Raw genomic sequence first — 13,455 nt, forward strand, 5'->3', positions numbered from 1 at the left:
ATATGTTGACAATTTTTCAAACGACAGCTTTTAATGTGTTTGGCTACCAAATCTCACATTTATAAAGTGACATAATACGCCGAATTTTTACTGTTTTCTGACAGAAACAAGTTTGAACTGCAACTGTCCAATTTTTACCTACGGAGTACATGTACTTTATATCGACCATGGCGTCCAGATGTCATATCAAATATTTTGAACATATTTTCTCACCTCCCAGGGAATTCTCTGTCAGAATATTATTTGATATAAATTTTTGTGTGGGCTTGACGAGTTTTAACCCAAATCCAATAATTCCACGTGGGATTTACTCGTTGAAGGGGTCCAAAACGCGATATTATTTCAAAATATTGGACCTTTTTACCTCCATTTTGAAAATCGCAATTTGGTTATGTCTGGCAACCATTTTGCCATAAAATAGAATATTATTTTGAAACAATTCAAAAAGTGCTATATCTGTGCTCCGGAGCGCCAGTCGAGGAATCGCACGCGCCCCGGAGCGCCGATAGTCTGCCACATTTGTTTGCCGTTCAGTCACATCGCCCAACTTGCCGCGAGGCCGAGGACATCATCTCCATATCCTCGACGACGACGACGACCACGCTCCTCCCATGCAATTAGGGTCCAGTTCGAATGCGTCGAGTAACGCCCTGGCATCATCGCATCCGCAGCTCGACATGAAGAAGCTCAGTCGGTTCTTCGCCGAAGACAAGCCCCCTCGGAAGCGGCTGGCGACCGCGCTCGAGTTTCTCAAGACCAGCACTAGCGAGCAACAAGACCTGTTCTGGGGTGAAGTCGCTCACGGCAGCATGTTCTTTAGCGTCCTTCACGCGTACCTGACCGAGCTGGAGACGATGTACGTTGCCCCGGAGAAGAAGAATCTCATCGACAAGATGCGCACCAAGAAGTTCCAAACCGACGATTGGACCGACGTGTTTGAGGGGTTGGAGGTGCTGATCAAGTCGAACAAGGGGCTGTTGGCGTCGGGATGGCAGCACAATCGGTTCCTTCAGATCTTCCAGAAACTTCTCCTGGCCGACAACATTGCGTACATCAAGAAATACGCCTTCAGGTGTGTATCCTTTCTCCATATTCGACGGCTTTTTTCGTACTCCTTACGACGCATACTGCGGTACCCCCCTAGGTGCCTCGCGCTCTACTCGGACATCCTCATGGACATGGACTTTGGCTTGCGCAACACGGCGCAGCTGCTGACGCCGAATCCTTCCCCCCCTCCATCTCTGTCGTCGGCTTCGAGCTCGATCCCGCCTTCGGCCGACATGGCGGTCAACATCGGGTTCGGCTTCTCCCACCTCGACCTCCTTGCCGAATCCATTGACTTTTCGCCGTATGCGAGCGGCAACTCAAACGTGGTGCTGCCTATCCGCGTGTACACGGTCGGGTCTGTCCTCGGATGGGAGCGCGGGGGGCCGACACAGGCCGAAGAGCCTGTGGACATGCTCAAGTACGTGATGGACCTGAGTCTCGAGCGCAGCGACAACATCTCGGACGTCGACGTCCAGCGCTTCCTCTTTTGGTGCCACGTGCTCATGCACTCGTACATGCCGCTTCTGTACCCCAAGACATGCATTGACGTCGGGTTCAAGGAGAAAGCCGACAAGGTTGGCTTCTTCCACCACTGCCCCGGGAGCTTTCAGCGCGTGATGGCGCGATGGCTGTACAAACTGCGCTCGAAACCCAAGTTTATGGACGCGCTGTGGGTGCACAAGGAGTACGTGGACGTGATCATGGAGACCCTGCGCCAGCGGTTCGCGTACAGAGACCCCGAGCTTATCCTCGACGGCATCAAGTTTTACTCCCAGCTGTGCAAAGGCACGCAGTACATCCCCCCCGCCATGAAGGACTCATTCCACGAGGTAAGAACGATGCACAGCAACTGAATTGAGTTTCAGAGAGAGATGACATGCAAGTTGTTTGAGTCTCACATTGGATGGTTGAGTAGTTTGATTGATTTCGTGGAGGATGTGATTCGAAACTTTGAAAAACGTCGTGTGGATTTTCAAGCGTTCTGATTGGCTGAATATACGTGTCGCTTCTGTAAGAGCCAATCAGATCCACTCAAAATTGGATTCGCACTCAACATCGATTCATGCTTTGATTTCAAATATAATGAATCCACAATGTATATATGTATATTGAATTTCTTGATGGGAATTTATAGACTACTGCCAAACAGTAAACATATATATACTAGTAAACCATATATATATACTAGTAAACCATATATATATACTAGTAAACCATATATATATATATACTAGTAAACCATATATATATATATATATACGTACGTACGTACTCTCGTACTGACTATTGTGTTTTCAATATTGTTGTACAATACTACCTTTCTCGAATCCGATATTGCCAAGGACATGCGACTCCAAATTTGCAAGAGCATTGTTGGTTTGTACCCTAAACAAGTTTCTGTAGATGCACCGCGCGATCATCGCCCACGTGTCCCAAGTATTTCACCCGAGTGTGCATTTTGACGACGCCAACATCTTCATCGTCGGCGTCGACCTCCTCGAGTTGCTCTCCCAGCAGCCATTGCACATCCACTCGTTTGCCGTCCTCCGCAAGGTCTTCTATATATATATATTCTCACAACCATATATTTATCTATAACCACTCATTAGGCCATCTTGGCCACAACCGACGCATCCTTCTTCTTACGAGACACGCCCCCTGGTCCATCCATCTTGGTGCCGATGGTCGCGGCGGTGTTTCACACGTGGATGCATGGGATGGTACAGCCGAACGGCGCGTCGGTGGACGTGTGGGCTGAGCTCGGCACGATGGTGCGCAAGTGGCTCACACATCCGTCCGTGTCGGCGGCATTTGCGGCCGAGCTCGTCCGGCGGTGGAAGGTCGAAGTGACTGCGATCTCGGCCCTGGTCCAGTGGTTTTACACTCCCCCTCCATCGGGTTCGTCAGACAAGGTGCCCCCTCCGACGACAGACCATCACTTGCACCACGCCAAAGACGTGGCGTTCACGTCGACGTTTGTGGCGCAGCAAGTCGCGCCGACCGTGGACGCGGCGCTGATCGTCCTCGACCGCCTCCTGCACGTGATGAGTCCGTCTGCGACACTGTCGAGCCTCAAGCCCCACCTGCTGCTCGCCGTGCAGACCAGCGTCCGTGACATCGTGTCCCACTGGGTCCTCCACGTCCCCGCGCTCGGCATCTCGCCCAGCACCATCCTCTGTCTCTTTGGCGAGTGGTTCCTTCCGTCGTGCGAGATGCCCATGTCTCGCGACTTCGACGCAGCTCAAGCCATCGCGTTGGAAACACTCTGTCTCGTGTGTACCGCCAAGGGCCGCGATGTCCTGCTGCCGTCCCACGTCGCCATGTTTTGCCGGGTACTCCACGCCGCGCTCCAAGACACGACCAACATCCGGGTCCTCTCGACAGTCATCAGACACGCGTCGACCGTGTTTGGCCGATGCGCCCCGGGCATCCACGTGCTCGTACCCGCCTTCTTGCACGCGATCGACGCCCTCACGCTGTTTTACACGTCCTTGTCGTCATCTGGTGGTGGTAGTAGCTCGGAAGCCGACTGTCTTGCGTGCGTCGAGCTGTTGTTTGGGATGCTGGCATTGCCGGGGCAGTACCCGCACGTCATCCACGAAAGCTGGCGCGCCAAGCTCCACGACGTTGCGTCGACCCATGGACGAGTTGGCAGTGGCGACACGGTGCTGCCGCACTTGGCCGAGTTTGACGTCGAGGTAAACAAGTGCCTTGTCTTGGGTTTTGTATGTGGAGGTTTTACATTTTGGATGTGTGGATATAGATCGATCATCGATCGATTCTTTGTACTGAATTTTGTATGAGGTGCCCTGGGGTGATTGATACATTGGTATCACACACACAGTACCCAACCATATTTGAGAATAAAAATATTGTGGAAGAATACAAATTACTAGTGTCCTACTATAATAATGTTATACTCTCAAAGTAAACTTCGAAATGTGTATACCATATACAAATTCTAAATGCAAATCCAAGTACCAACCACTGGGTGACCTGTAACTCGACGTGGCGGATGGTTTCCTGCAATGTGATTGGCTAATTATCCCGAGTGTGTACATTTATTTGGTTGTGTCGTCGATTTATTCCTTCTCCTATATCGCTCCAGTTTTTAGAATATACACAATACATATATATATATATATATATATATATATATACTGTACCTGGATCATTGTATGTCACTTCGTCTAGTTGCATGCGGTGGCAGCGACGTGCTTTCAGCGCCTCGTGGATTTGGAGCAGGACCGTCCACATCGGACAACGTCGACGGAAGTCCGCCAGCGCGCGCTATGGGGCGTCTACCTCCTCGTGGTGCTCCAACTGCACTCGGTGCCGACTACTGATCAAGGTAGTCTTCTGCACCCACTGGTCAAGACATTGGTGATCTACCTCTGCGACACGTGTGCGTCCCGCGACGTTGCATTGTCGCAGACGGGCCTCGCCGCGGTGCATGCATTGCATGTGTACCATGCCACGTTACTTAGCCACGAGCCTGGCCTGGTGCAGCACATTGTGATGGCGCTGTCGTTGCTCGTGCAGCAGCAGGTCGAAGACGCGTCCACGGTCATTCGTGACCATCTGGAAGGTTCGCCCCCCATAGACTATCAGATGGCACCCCCGCTGCATTTCCAAGGCCAGCGCGGCCACAACGGATCGCCCACAAATCATCCCCCCCAAGACATGACCCCGCCCATGTCGAGAGGGCGGAAACGATCCAATTCGTGGTCCGCCCCAGACAAACCGAGCGGGTCGGACATCCCATCGAACCAGTCAAAGCAGCAGCAGTCTGGGGACGGACTTCAGACGATCGCCAACAAGAGCCGCGCCATCTTTGAAGGACTCACCGACTGGCTAATGCGATGCACGTCGCTCCTGGATGACCCCGCCGTGCTCAAGCTGCTCTTCCAAGCGCTCGAGGCGGCGCTTATCGGCAGCATCCCCACGACGTCCGAGTGGCAGACGGCCGTCGAGGACGCACGTAAACGCAAACGCAACATGGACACGCCGCTGCTGTTCCTTGGACTTGCCATGCGCGTGTCGCTTGACCCCGACAGACACAAGACATCGCTCCAGGTGGGTTCGGCTACGACTACTAGTACTGTAGTAGTACTCGTACTGTAGTACTCAGTAGTACTCTATAGTAATATTCGTACAGTAGTACTCGTAGGATAGTAGTATTCGTACTGTTGTAGTACTAGTATTGCTACTATTGTATCCTGGGTGTTGCATAGATGTGTGGATGTGTTATTGTTGACAGCGTGTTTGGTTGTATAGTGCTTTGCGGACATTGCGGCAGCGGCAGAAGGCTTTTTGATGCACCTGGTATGGATATATATATATATATATTGAAGTATATATTGCAACATGATATGTTGTACAAGGAATGATATGCAGAGATAGTTGCACCATTTGCATGGGTTCCCGTCGCCGGCCGGCATTGACCAATTCGTGTCGACATGCACCGAATTCGACGACAAAGCCAACGACAACATGACGTCTCTGAGCTTTGTTTACTTGAATTCGCTCGTGTTGACCGTGGTGGGAAGGTATGACCACGATTATATATATATTTATATATCGTTCAGCCAACATTTGCACTTTGGTGGATTTTGTGTATGGAATATTGTAAAACTGTGTGGATGCTCATCACACTACTATGTTAAGTCATACACACTTATTCTGATTGGTTGACTTGATGCAATCTGATTGGGTCAAATCTTTTGCGTATTTGGAGATTGCAACAAATATTGTAAATTCGCTATAAACTTGCACAATTCGCGTGGTTTAGTCAAATCAATCGATTGAATCACGAGAGTTGTGATTGGTTGAATACATATACTTGTCTCAAATCCATGGACATTTGGATGAGCCAATAGCGTCGATCGAAAACATGAGCAATTCCGATATATGCATGGTCGACTTCTTTGGATCTGTTGACTTGTGTTGGGCCGACGATCGTCACTTTTGCATGTAGCGTGGACGCGGCAACGGCGCGCATCGTGGTGCGGGATGTCACTGGGACGTTTACATGGGATGCGGTCGTCATGCCCGGTGTATCTGCGGAACATCTGGTCAGTCGTCATCATGTGGCCCCCCCTATCCCGTCGGTGGAAGCCCCCACTCGTCTGGACCAAGTGCAGCAGCCGTGGGACCGCCCGTTGGTTTCCGAACACGACCGCCGCGAGCGTCTCGAGGTCGTGATGGACCACGCGGTGGTGCACGCCAACATGCCCCCCGTGCCAGCGTCCAACATGTGCAGCATCTGCGGCGGTCGCGTGGTGCCTACTAGTAGCAGCAGCAGCGTGGCACCGACTCCTCCGTCACCCCCGACTTTGCTTCCGTTTCCAGTCGCCAACAAAGTCGTCGTCAAAGGCAACACGCTGCCGTCCATGCCGCGATACATGTTCCACAGTGAATCCCACCCTGGCTTGACCGCTCCCGGCAGCAACTTTGACGTGTACGTGTGTCAGTGCCGCGCCACATTTGGCACGTCCGTCCCCGACGACTCGCGTTCGACGTCGTCGACTGCCGATGCGTCTGACGACAAAGCCCCCCCGTTGCCGATTTGCGATTTGTTTACTATTGACGCCGATCACGAGTACATTGGGTCGTTGGATCATGAACGGTCGCTGCTCGAGCTTCTCGTGGACAGCATTCCGATGCAGTACCGCGACTGCGGCGGCGACCTCATCGACAAGACGCTGCTCGGTGGACGGTACACGATGCAGCGGTACTTGGACATGGAGTGGGACGAGCGCCGGACGAGGTCGCGCGTGGGACCCATGCACAAAGATGCATCGGCCGAGCCCGGGTTTTCTTTCTTCCAGCGGCTTGTCCACGACGACGAGTGCTACGCGTACTTGAAATCGTTCTTGGCCGAGGACAAGGACCCCCGCGGCCGCTACTTGGTCGAATTCTGGTATTGTGTCGCCAAATCTATCGATCGATTCATTGGAGTACTGAATACTACTGTTGTATGTCAAAAGAAGTGTTGTCCTGTGGTGATTGGAAGTATCACACTAATTGAAGGCACACACTAATTCAACGTTGAGGATGGTTGTTTCCTGCAATCTGATTGGCTAAGTCCTAATTCTGGTATTGTCTTTCTTTTAACCAAAATTTGGTCGACTTTTGGGCTGAATAATCGCCAAATCTATCGATCGATGCATTGGAGTACTGAATACTGTTGTATGTCAAAAGTGTTGTGCTGTGGTGATTGGAAGTATCACACTAATTGAAGTCACACACTAATTCAACGTTGAGGAGGATGGTTGTTTCCTGCAATCTGATTGGCTAGGTCCTAATTCTGGTATTGTCTGTCCTTTGATCCAAAATTTGGTTGACTTTTGGGCTGAATCATCGCCAAATCTATCGATCGATGCATTGGAGTACTGAATACTGTTGTATGTCAAAAGTTTTGTGCTGTGGTGATTGGAAGTATCACACTAATTGAAGGCACACACTAATTTGACGTTGAGGAGGATGGTTGTTTCCTGCAATGTGATTGGCTAGGTCCTAATTCTGCCGATGATTCTTGTGTCCATTTGGTTGTGTCGATGATTCATTCTCCCTGTCGCTCCAGAGTAGAATAAATACAATGCAATATTGTCTGTTGACACATTGTGCTCACTCGCGAAATCGATTGATTCTTTGTACAGAATTTTGTATATGTTTAAAAAGGTATCGTGTGGCGATTGGAAGTATCACACTAATTGAAGTCACCACGAAGTCGTACACGAATTTGACGTTGATGAGGGTGTCCTGGATGGGTTCAATACGTTTATACCGATGTTTGAGTACTACTTTTTTGGTCGTGTCGTCGATTCATTCTCCTATGTTGCTCCAGTTTAGAAGAGTATGTATACACACAACATTATTGTGGTATATTTGGTACAATTTCCAAACCCTCCCGTTGAATCGAATGATCTCGCCGCCGAATCACGAATCGACGGTATTGGCTAATCCATTTTTGCGTCGATTTGATTGGCTCAACTTACAGAATGGACAAGTATATTCAACCAATCCGAACTCTCCCAGCGTAATTCAATATTGATTAGATAAACCACGCGAGTTTTGGAAGTTTTTAGCGAATTCACAATAGTAGGATATAAATTAGCACTAGTGACACGAGCTAAGCCAATAGTAGCTAAGCCTGGGGTTTGTGGTTGAGCAGGGCATGATAGACTGTTTATCATTCATATTGGTTGATATGACATTATATGTTGTGGATTGAGTCGATGTATATACAAGTTCTCACCAACGCATTTCTGTACGTAGCGACGCCCTGAAAAAGTACGAGCGTTCGTTTGACGGGAACGACCGACTAAGCCAAGCGAGTTTATTGTATTGGGAGTACTTGTCCAGCGAAAGCAACTTTAGCGTCAAGTTCCCGTACGGCATCGCTTCCAAAGTCCAGCAAGCCATCCAAGTAGCTGCGTCAAAGGACGCAAGTACCAGCCGACCACCACAGCAGCAGCAGGTGCTGCCGCTGACTCTGTTTCAGCCTGCCCTGGACGTGGTGGAAGCCACGCTGGGCTTCGACGACGGCAACGGACGGGGCCTCCTCGATCGCTTCATTGTATCATTGAACGACCACCTCGCGAGGAAGCAACTGCCGTCGCATCCAGACGGAGGAGACGCTTGGACGACCAACGTGCCGATTCCGCATCAACTGCTGCTCTACGATGCGTTCAATGTATGACTGACCTGTGTGTTTTTCTAGCAGTAGTGGGATGTATTGTTATATAAGTTTGTGTCTATTCGCTATAAACGTCCAAAATTATTCGCGTGGTTTGTGGACTAATCAAAATATATTGAATCACGGTGGAGTTTTGATTGGTTGAATATATTTGTCTGCTTTTCTATAAGAGCCAATCAAATCGACTCGAAATTGGATGAGCCAATAGCGTCGATTTGATTCGACGGGGTCTGCAAATCTGTACCGAATCCACAATACATGTCTTCCATATATCTATCTATCTATATATATATTTATGTATTTACGTGGATGTCGGTTGCTGCTTTGCAATCGAATGGTATACAGGTTTGGATATATATATAGATCTTGAAAGTCGATGATTTGAAGTGGGAGTGGGATGCTCACTCGACCAAAGCAACAACCATCGAATTCGTGTGTGACTTCAAATAGTGTGAATCGTTTTAGAATTTTTACATGCAAAATGTCGTACTAGCTAAAAGTTGGTACAAAACAATTCGACCGCTTGATTTACGGAATATACGCAAATATATATCCATATTTTGGCTACAAGCACAATATATATATATATATATCTTTAGGACATGTGTGTCAAGTGGGGTTTTACAAACTCGAATGCCGTGCATAGGTGATGGAACTGAACGTGCGGATTTGCGCCGAGACGCTGCATGTCAAAGCCAGCACCACGACCAACACTCTGCTCCACCCCAAGGCCACCGCGGCCCTCTCGGCCCCGTCGCCATCGACCCGCCTCGCGCCCCTCGACATGTGCCGCCTCTTCCTCGGCCACGTCGGCATCCTCCCCAATGACGTGGTGGCATCCCACCACGACGTGCAGCTGCTGGACAACGGCGTTAAACTGGAGAGGTCGCTCAAGCACCTGGATAAGGCGCCGAGCCGCGAGACCATGAAGATTGGCGTCGTGTACGTCGGCCCTAATCAGTCGACGCAGATGGAAATCCTCGGCAACGACCGCGGCAGCCCCGCGTACGAGCGATTCCTTCGTCAAATGGGCTGGGAGGTACGGCGCTCGTGTTTTCTGCCAATGCAAACGCATATGCATCTACGCCATCTCTCTGTGTATCGTGTACACATATATTGTGAATATTCGCTATATATTTCTGAAATTCGCATGGTTTGTCTAATCAATATTATGACTCACAGTGGGAGGGTTCGGATTAGTGCTGAATAATAGACTTGTCCTTTCTGGAAGAGACAATCAAATCCACCTAAATTGGACGAGCCCATCAATAGCGTCGATTCGTGATTCGATTCCGCGGCGTCTGGAAACTTATACCGAATCCATAGGATATATATATAGATATATATTGGTGGACATGTCCATTGATATGCATACATTAGTTTGAATTCCAATCTATTGTGCATTCGAGTGAAATTTCATTGTGTTGTGGTTTCTAGTTGGAATTTCAATCGATTTGATTGGCTACCTCAGATGAGTTCAAAATTATTAACCAATCAAAACCCTCTCAATGAAATTCAACCAATCAGATCGATTGTGGATCGGTTTGGTCGGCGCGATTCGATTGCACCCCCTCACCAAATTTGTATCAAATCGATAATATGTATGTATATTGTCATTTCGAGGAAAAGTGCCTGTGTTTGAGGTCAATTTTGTGCCTATCGGCAGAACTGAGGATTGTTATAGAAATTACTAATATGGTACACAAGGGCCAAGTATTATGGCTGCTCGTTGCAGTACAATTTCTTGAAATTTGATTGGTCGATTGAAAAGCCACGAATGTGTTGATTGGTCGGTCGATTGTGTGTCGATTTGGGTCTGCGCATTCACTCCAACACATCGAATCGAATCGATTACAATATATATATATATATGTGTCCGTCTTATCACGTGGAGTAGGTGGACCTATCGACGCATCGAGGGTTTGTAGGCGGCCTGGACGTGAACCCCAAGTCGTTGTCGAATGGCGCGACGGCGCTGTACTTTGCGACGTCGACTGCCGAGCTCATCTTTCATGTGGTGACGATGATGCCGACGCGGGAGGCCGACCCGCAGCAAATCGACAAGAAGCGGCACGTCGGCAACGACTACGTACATGTTGTGTGGAGCGACAACCTCCGTGCGTACAATCAAAGCACAATCACGAGGTGCAGATAGATGATACTGTGTACACATCCCCGTTTTTAGTTGATTTGGCACAAAGTACAACACTCTTATGCGCTTTTTGTGGGGGTAGCAACTTCAATTTCGTGCAAGTGGTGCTGTTTCCGCTCCAACATCCGACGTACGACGGCCTCGTGCTGGTCGAAGTGCTTACGAAACCCAACGTACGTGGGAGATTTAGTATCAATATATATATCCACTTGTTCTTGATATATATAATGAGATATATATATTGGACTATGTGATGCTAATGCTTCGAATATATATATATATATGATGGTGGGTGTACACTGTAGGTGCCGCTGTTTGGCCCGCTTATGACTGGCATGGTTGTGAGCGAGGCGCAATTGCCAGACCTCGTTCGACAGGTTGTTGCACTTACTTGTCCTTCTTGTAGTACCCTTCGAACGATATGATAGTTTTATGCACAAACCACCCCCATGTACTTAACTTGTGTGTGTAGACGGTGATGAATGCGAATCGAGCGTGTCGGCAGCAGACGCAGTGGTACATGGCGCCGTACACGACGCGGCGCAAGCTGATTGAAGAAGTGATCGAGCGATATGCGATGCCGTACAGCGAGAAGAGCATGCTCACGAGCTTGTTCAAGATCCCGTCGTCCCCGTCTGAAGGCCACAGCTTATAGACATTACTATAGTACTACTACTACTACTACTTCTAACGTTACTACAATACTCTCTACCAATCCACCGTAGTACTCCGTAGTACTTGTAGCATTGTCCAGTCGATTCAATCGACCAAATATCGGCAGACCAATCAAAACCCAGAACACCTGCTATTTAAGTGGCCAATCAAAACCTCGCTTCAACCATTTTAGTGTGTGACTTATATATTAGTGTGAAAACTGGTCTTCTATTTTATATACAAAAGTCAGTACAAAATATCGATCGATGGATTTGACGAATCAGCACATAAATCCAAATTTTGGATGAAAGGACAATATAACTACTAGTATTCACGATCGAACGGTATGAGTCAGGTTGAGGTGTCCGATTATCCGGCTACGTCGTGGCTCTACATTCATATGCAAGGTATACTAAATGGTCCTGCATTCGTCATGTTACTTGTCGGTGGTTGATTGACCTACACTGCTGAGGCTTGCTCATCGCAGTTGTTGCTACGGCGCCTAGACCAACCCGGGAGAGATGCTTTCTTGGTGCGTATTCCCGGTAGAATGGTCCCAGTACCTGCTACTGGGCGACTGCTGTTGAGGATATCCCCTGTGTGAGGCGTTCTTCGAGCTGGGTCCATCGAGCCAACGCGAGCCGCATTGTCGAAGGCATGGCGTGGAGCGAGTACATCATTCATGTACACGCACAACAGGAAAACAAAGGCCCACAATGGCTGCTGCGTCACTGCAAGGGCAATGGCGCTCAGCCAGGACGAGGTCGTGGAGGTTGGGGATGATGGCGCAGTATCATTTGAAGGTCCAGCAGTGAGGTAGCAAGCAGCCTTGCAGGAATGCCCACGGTTCAAAATGACACTTCTTGATGGTTGGCGAATTCAACAATATGCGACCCTTGGACGACGATGGATCTTGACTTTTGATTGGCCAAGGGGACCGTCCGTTTCAATTTAAGCCAATCTAATGTCCTTTTTGTCAAATGACGATTGCAGGGATGAGTTAATCTCACTTAACTCGTTGCTTTTTTTGCTAAAACGTGTAGAGCATATTAGCCAATCCAACGGCTCGGCGCAGTCATAGGAAATCGGAATACTCCGGAGTAATAAAGCGACTTCTGGAAGTAGAATAAGAACTATTTTTAGTGTGTCAAAGTGGTTTGACAAGCATTTCAAACCATGTCAACGTGTTTGCGCCAAACAAAACCCCCTGGCGCTGTACCTTTGATTTCATTGGCCATCGAAACTTGCACGAAGGACACCGACCATACTATTAATCTACGTCCGTCGATGGCCGCAACGTAGCGCGCGGCTAGCACCGTCAGACGGAAGTCCTTGCTCTTCTGAACGTCAAGCCAAGCGAGGTATGTCCCTACCTTTTGACTCTTCATGCGCCCAACTGACGTGGGATGCAGTATGCAGCAAATGCGGACACCACTTGGTCGCGACGTCGGACTAGTTCTTCCTCCACTGGTTCGTCCATCTTCAAGTTGCTGCATCCATAACTATATGTCTCGAATCCATTCCGCCCACAGAAACTAAGATGAACTATACCAAGTGCAGCCCTGGCATCGCCACACGAGCTACCGTTTGCGCGTACGTAGATTGGATCCAGCAATCGAACGATTGACGATAGATTCCGTTATGTAGCCGAGAAGCCACGCTGTCGTTGACGCTTCCGCTGGGATTCAGCCTCATCGCGTCCATCTTGGGCGTACTCTCCGACGTGTTTCACTTTTTGTCGTACGTTCTACAACCACGTATCGACCGTTCTACCATCTAGCAACTCATTCCACGACGGGGTCATGGCTCAAGTGCCTGTTAACCCCGGCGTTGAATGCTGTGCTCAAGTGATTTACGACGATAATATATGAACCTCTTGGCATACGTCGCTTGCGAACGT

The 13,455-nt window shown here is 49.0% G+C and overlaps 2 protein-coding genes across 4 annotated transcripts; both read left to right on the forward strand.

Annotated features, from left to right (window-relative positions):
- Nucleotides 1–512: 512 nt before the first annotated feature.
- On the forward strand, nucleotides 513–11,584 carry H257_06513 (hypothetical protein). Of its 3 annotated transcripts, XM_009831756.1 has the most exons (14): nucleotides 513–1,072; nucleotides 1,145–1,877; nucleotides 2,452–2,601; nucleotides 2,658–3,746; nucleotides 4,243–5,124; nucleotides 5,326–5,373; nucleotides 5,452–5,597; nucleotides 6,026–6,970; nucleotides 8,329–8,746; nucleotides 9,396–9,788; nucleotides 10,647–10,894; nucleotides 10,984–11,074; nucleotides 11,207–11,278; nucleotides 11,374–11,584. In XM_009831756.1, the coding sequence occupies exons 1-14, from the start codon at nucleotides 612–614 to the stop codon at nucleotides 11,554–11,556; spliced, it is 5,859 nt and encodes a 1,952-aa protein (XP_009830058.1). In that variant the 5' UTR covers nucleotides 513–611; the 3' UTR covers nucleotides 11,557–11,584. The 3 variants fall into 3 exon arrangements, with proteins under 3 accessions (XP_009830058.1, XP_009830059.1, XP_009830060.1); XM_009831757.1 differs by having other exon boundaries at nucleotides 11,207–11,584; XM_009831758.1 differs by lacking the exons at nucleotides 10,984–11,074; nucleotides 11,207–11,278; nucleotides 11,374–11,584 and having other exon boundaries at nucleotides 10,647–10,956.
- A 1,152-nt stretch (nucleotides 11,585–12,736) lies between these two features.
- H257_06514 (hypothetical protein) lies at nucleotides 12,737–13,335 on the forward strand (the record flags this gene model as incomplete). The annotated part of the gene is made up of 4 exons (XM_009831759.1): nucleotides 12,737–12,916; nucleotides 12,968–13,025; nucleotides 13,088–13,148; nucleotides 13,203–13,335. Exons 3-4 carry the CDS (start codon nucleotides 13,096–13,098, stop codon nucleotides 13,333–13,335), a joined length of 186 nt encoding a protein of 61 aa, XP_009830061.1. The 5' UTR covers nucleotides 12,737–12,916; nucleotides 12,968–13,025; nucleotides 13,088–13,095.
- Nucleotides 13,336–13,455: the final 120 nt, after the last annotated feature.

Source organism: Aphanomyces astaci (assembly GCF_000520075.1).
Source record: "Aphanomyces astaci strain APO3 unplaced genomic scaffold supercont1.13, whole genome shotgun sequence".
Lineage (NCBI taxonomy): Eukaryota > Oomycota > Saprolegniomycetes > Saprolegniales > Verrucalvaceae > Aphanomyces > Aphanomyces astaci.

What these genes read in the sequence shown, in the direction of transcription:
- H257_06513 (XM_009831756.1), top strand. Translation starts at nt 612, where the DNA reads ATGCAATTAGGGTCCAGTTCGAATGCGTCGAGTAACGCCCTGGCATCA. An exon ending in ATCAAGAAATACGCCTTCAG is followed by an intron (nt 1,073 to 1,144) that starts GTGTGTATCCTT and finishes GTACCCCCCTAG; the next exon opens with GTGCCTCGCGCTCTACTCGG. An exon ending in GTGTTGACCGTGGTGGGAAG is followed by an intron (nt 5,598 to 6,025) that starts GTATGACCACGA and finishes TTTTGCATGTAG; the next exon opens with CGTGGACGCGGCAACGGCGC.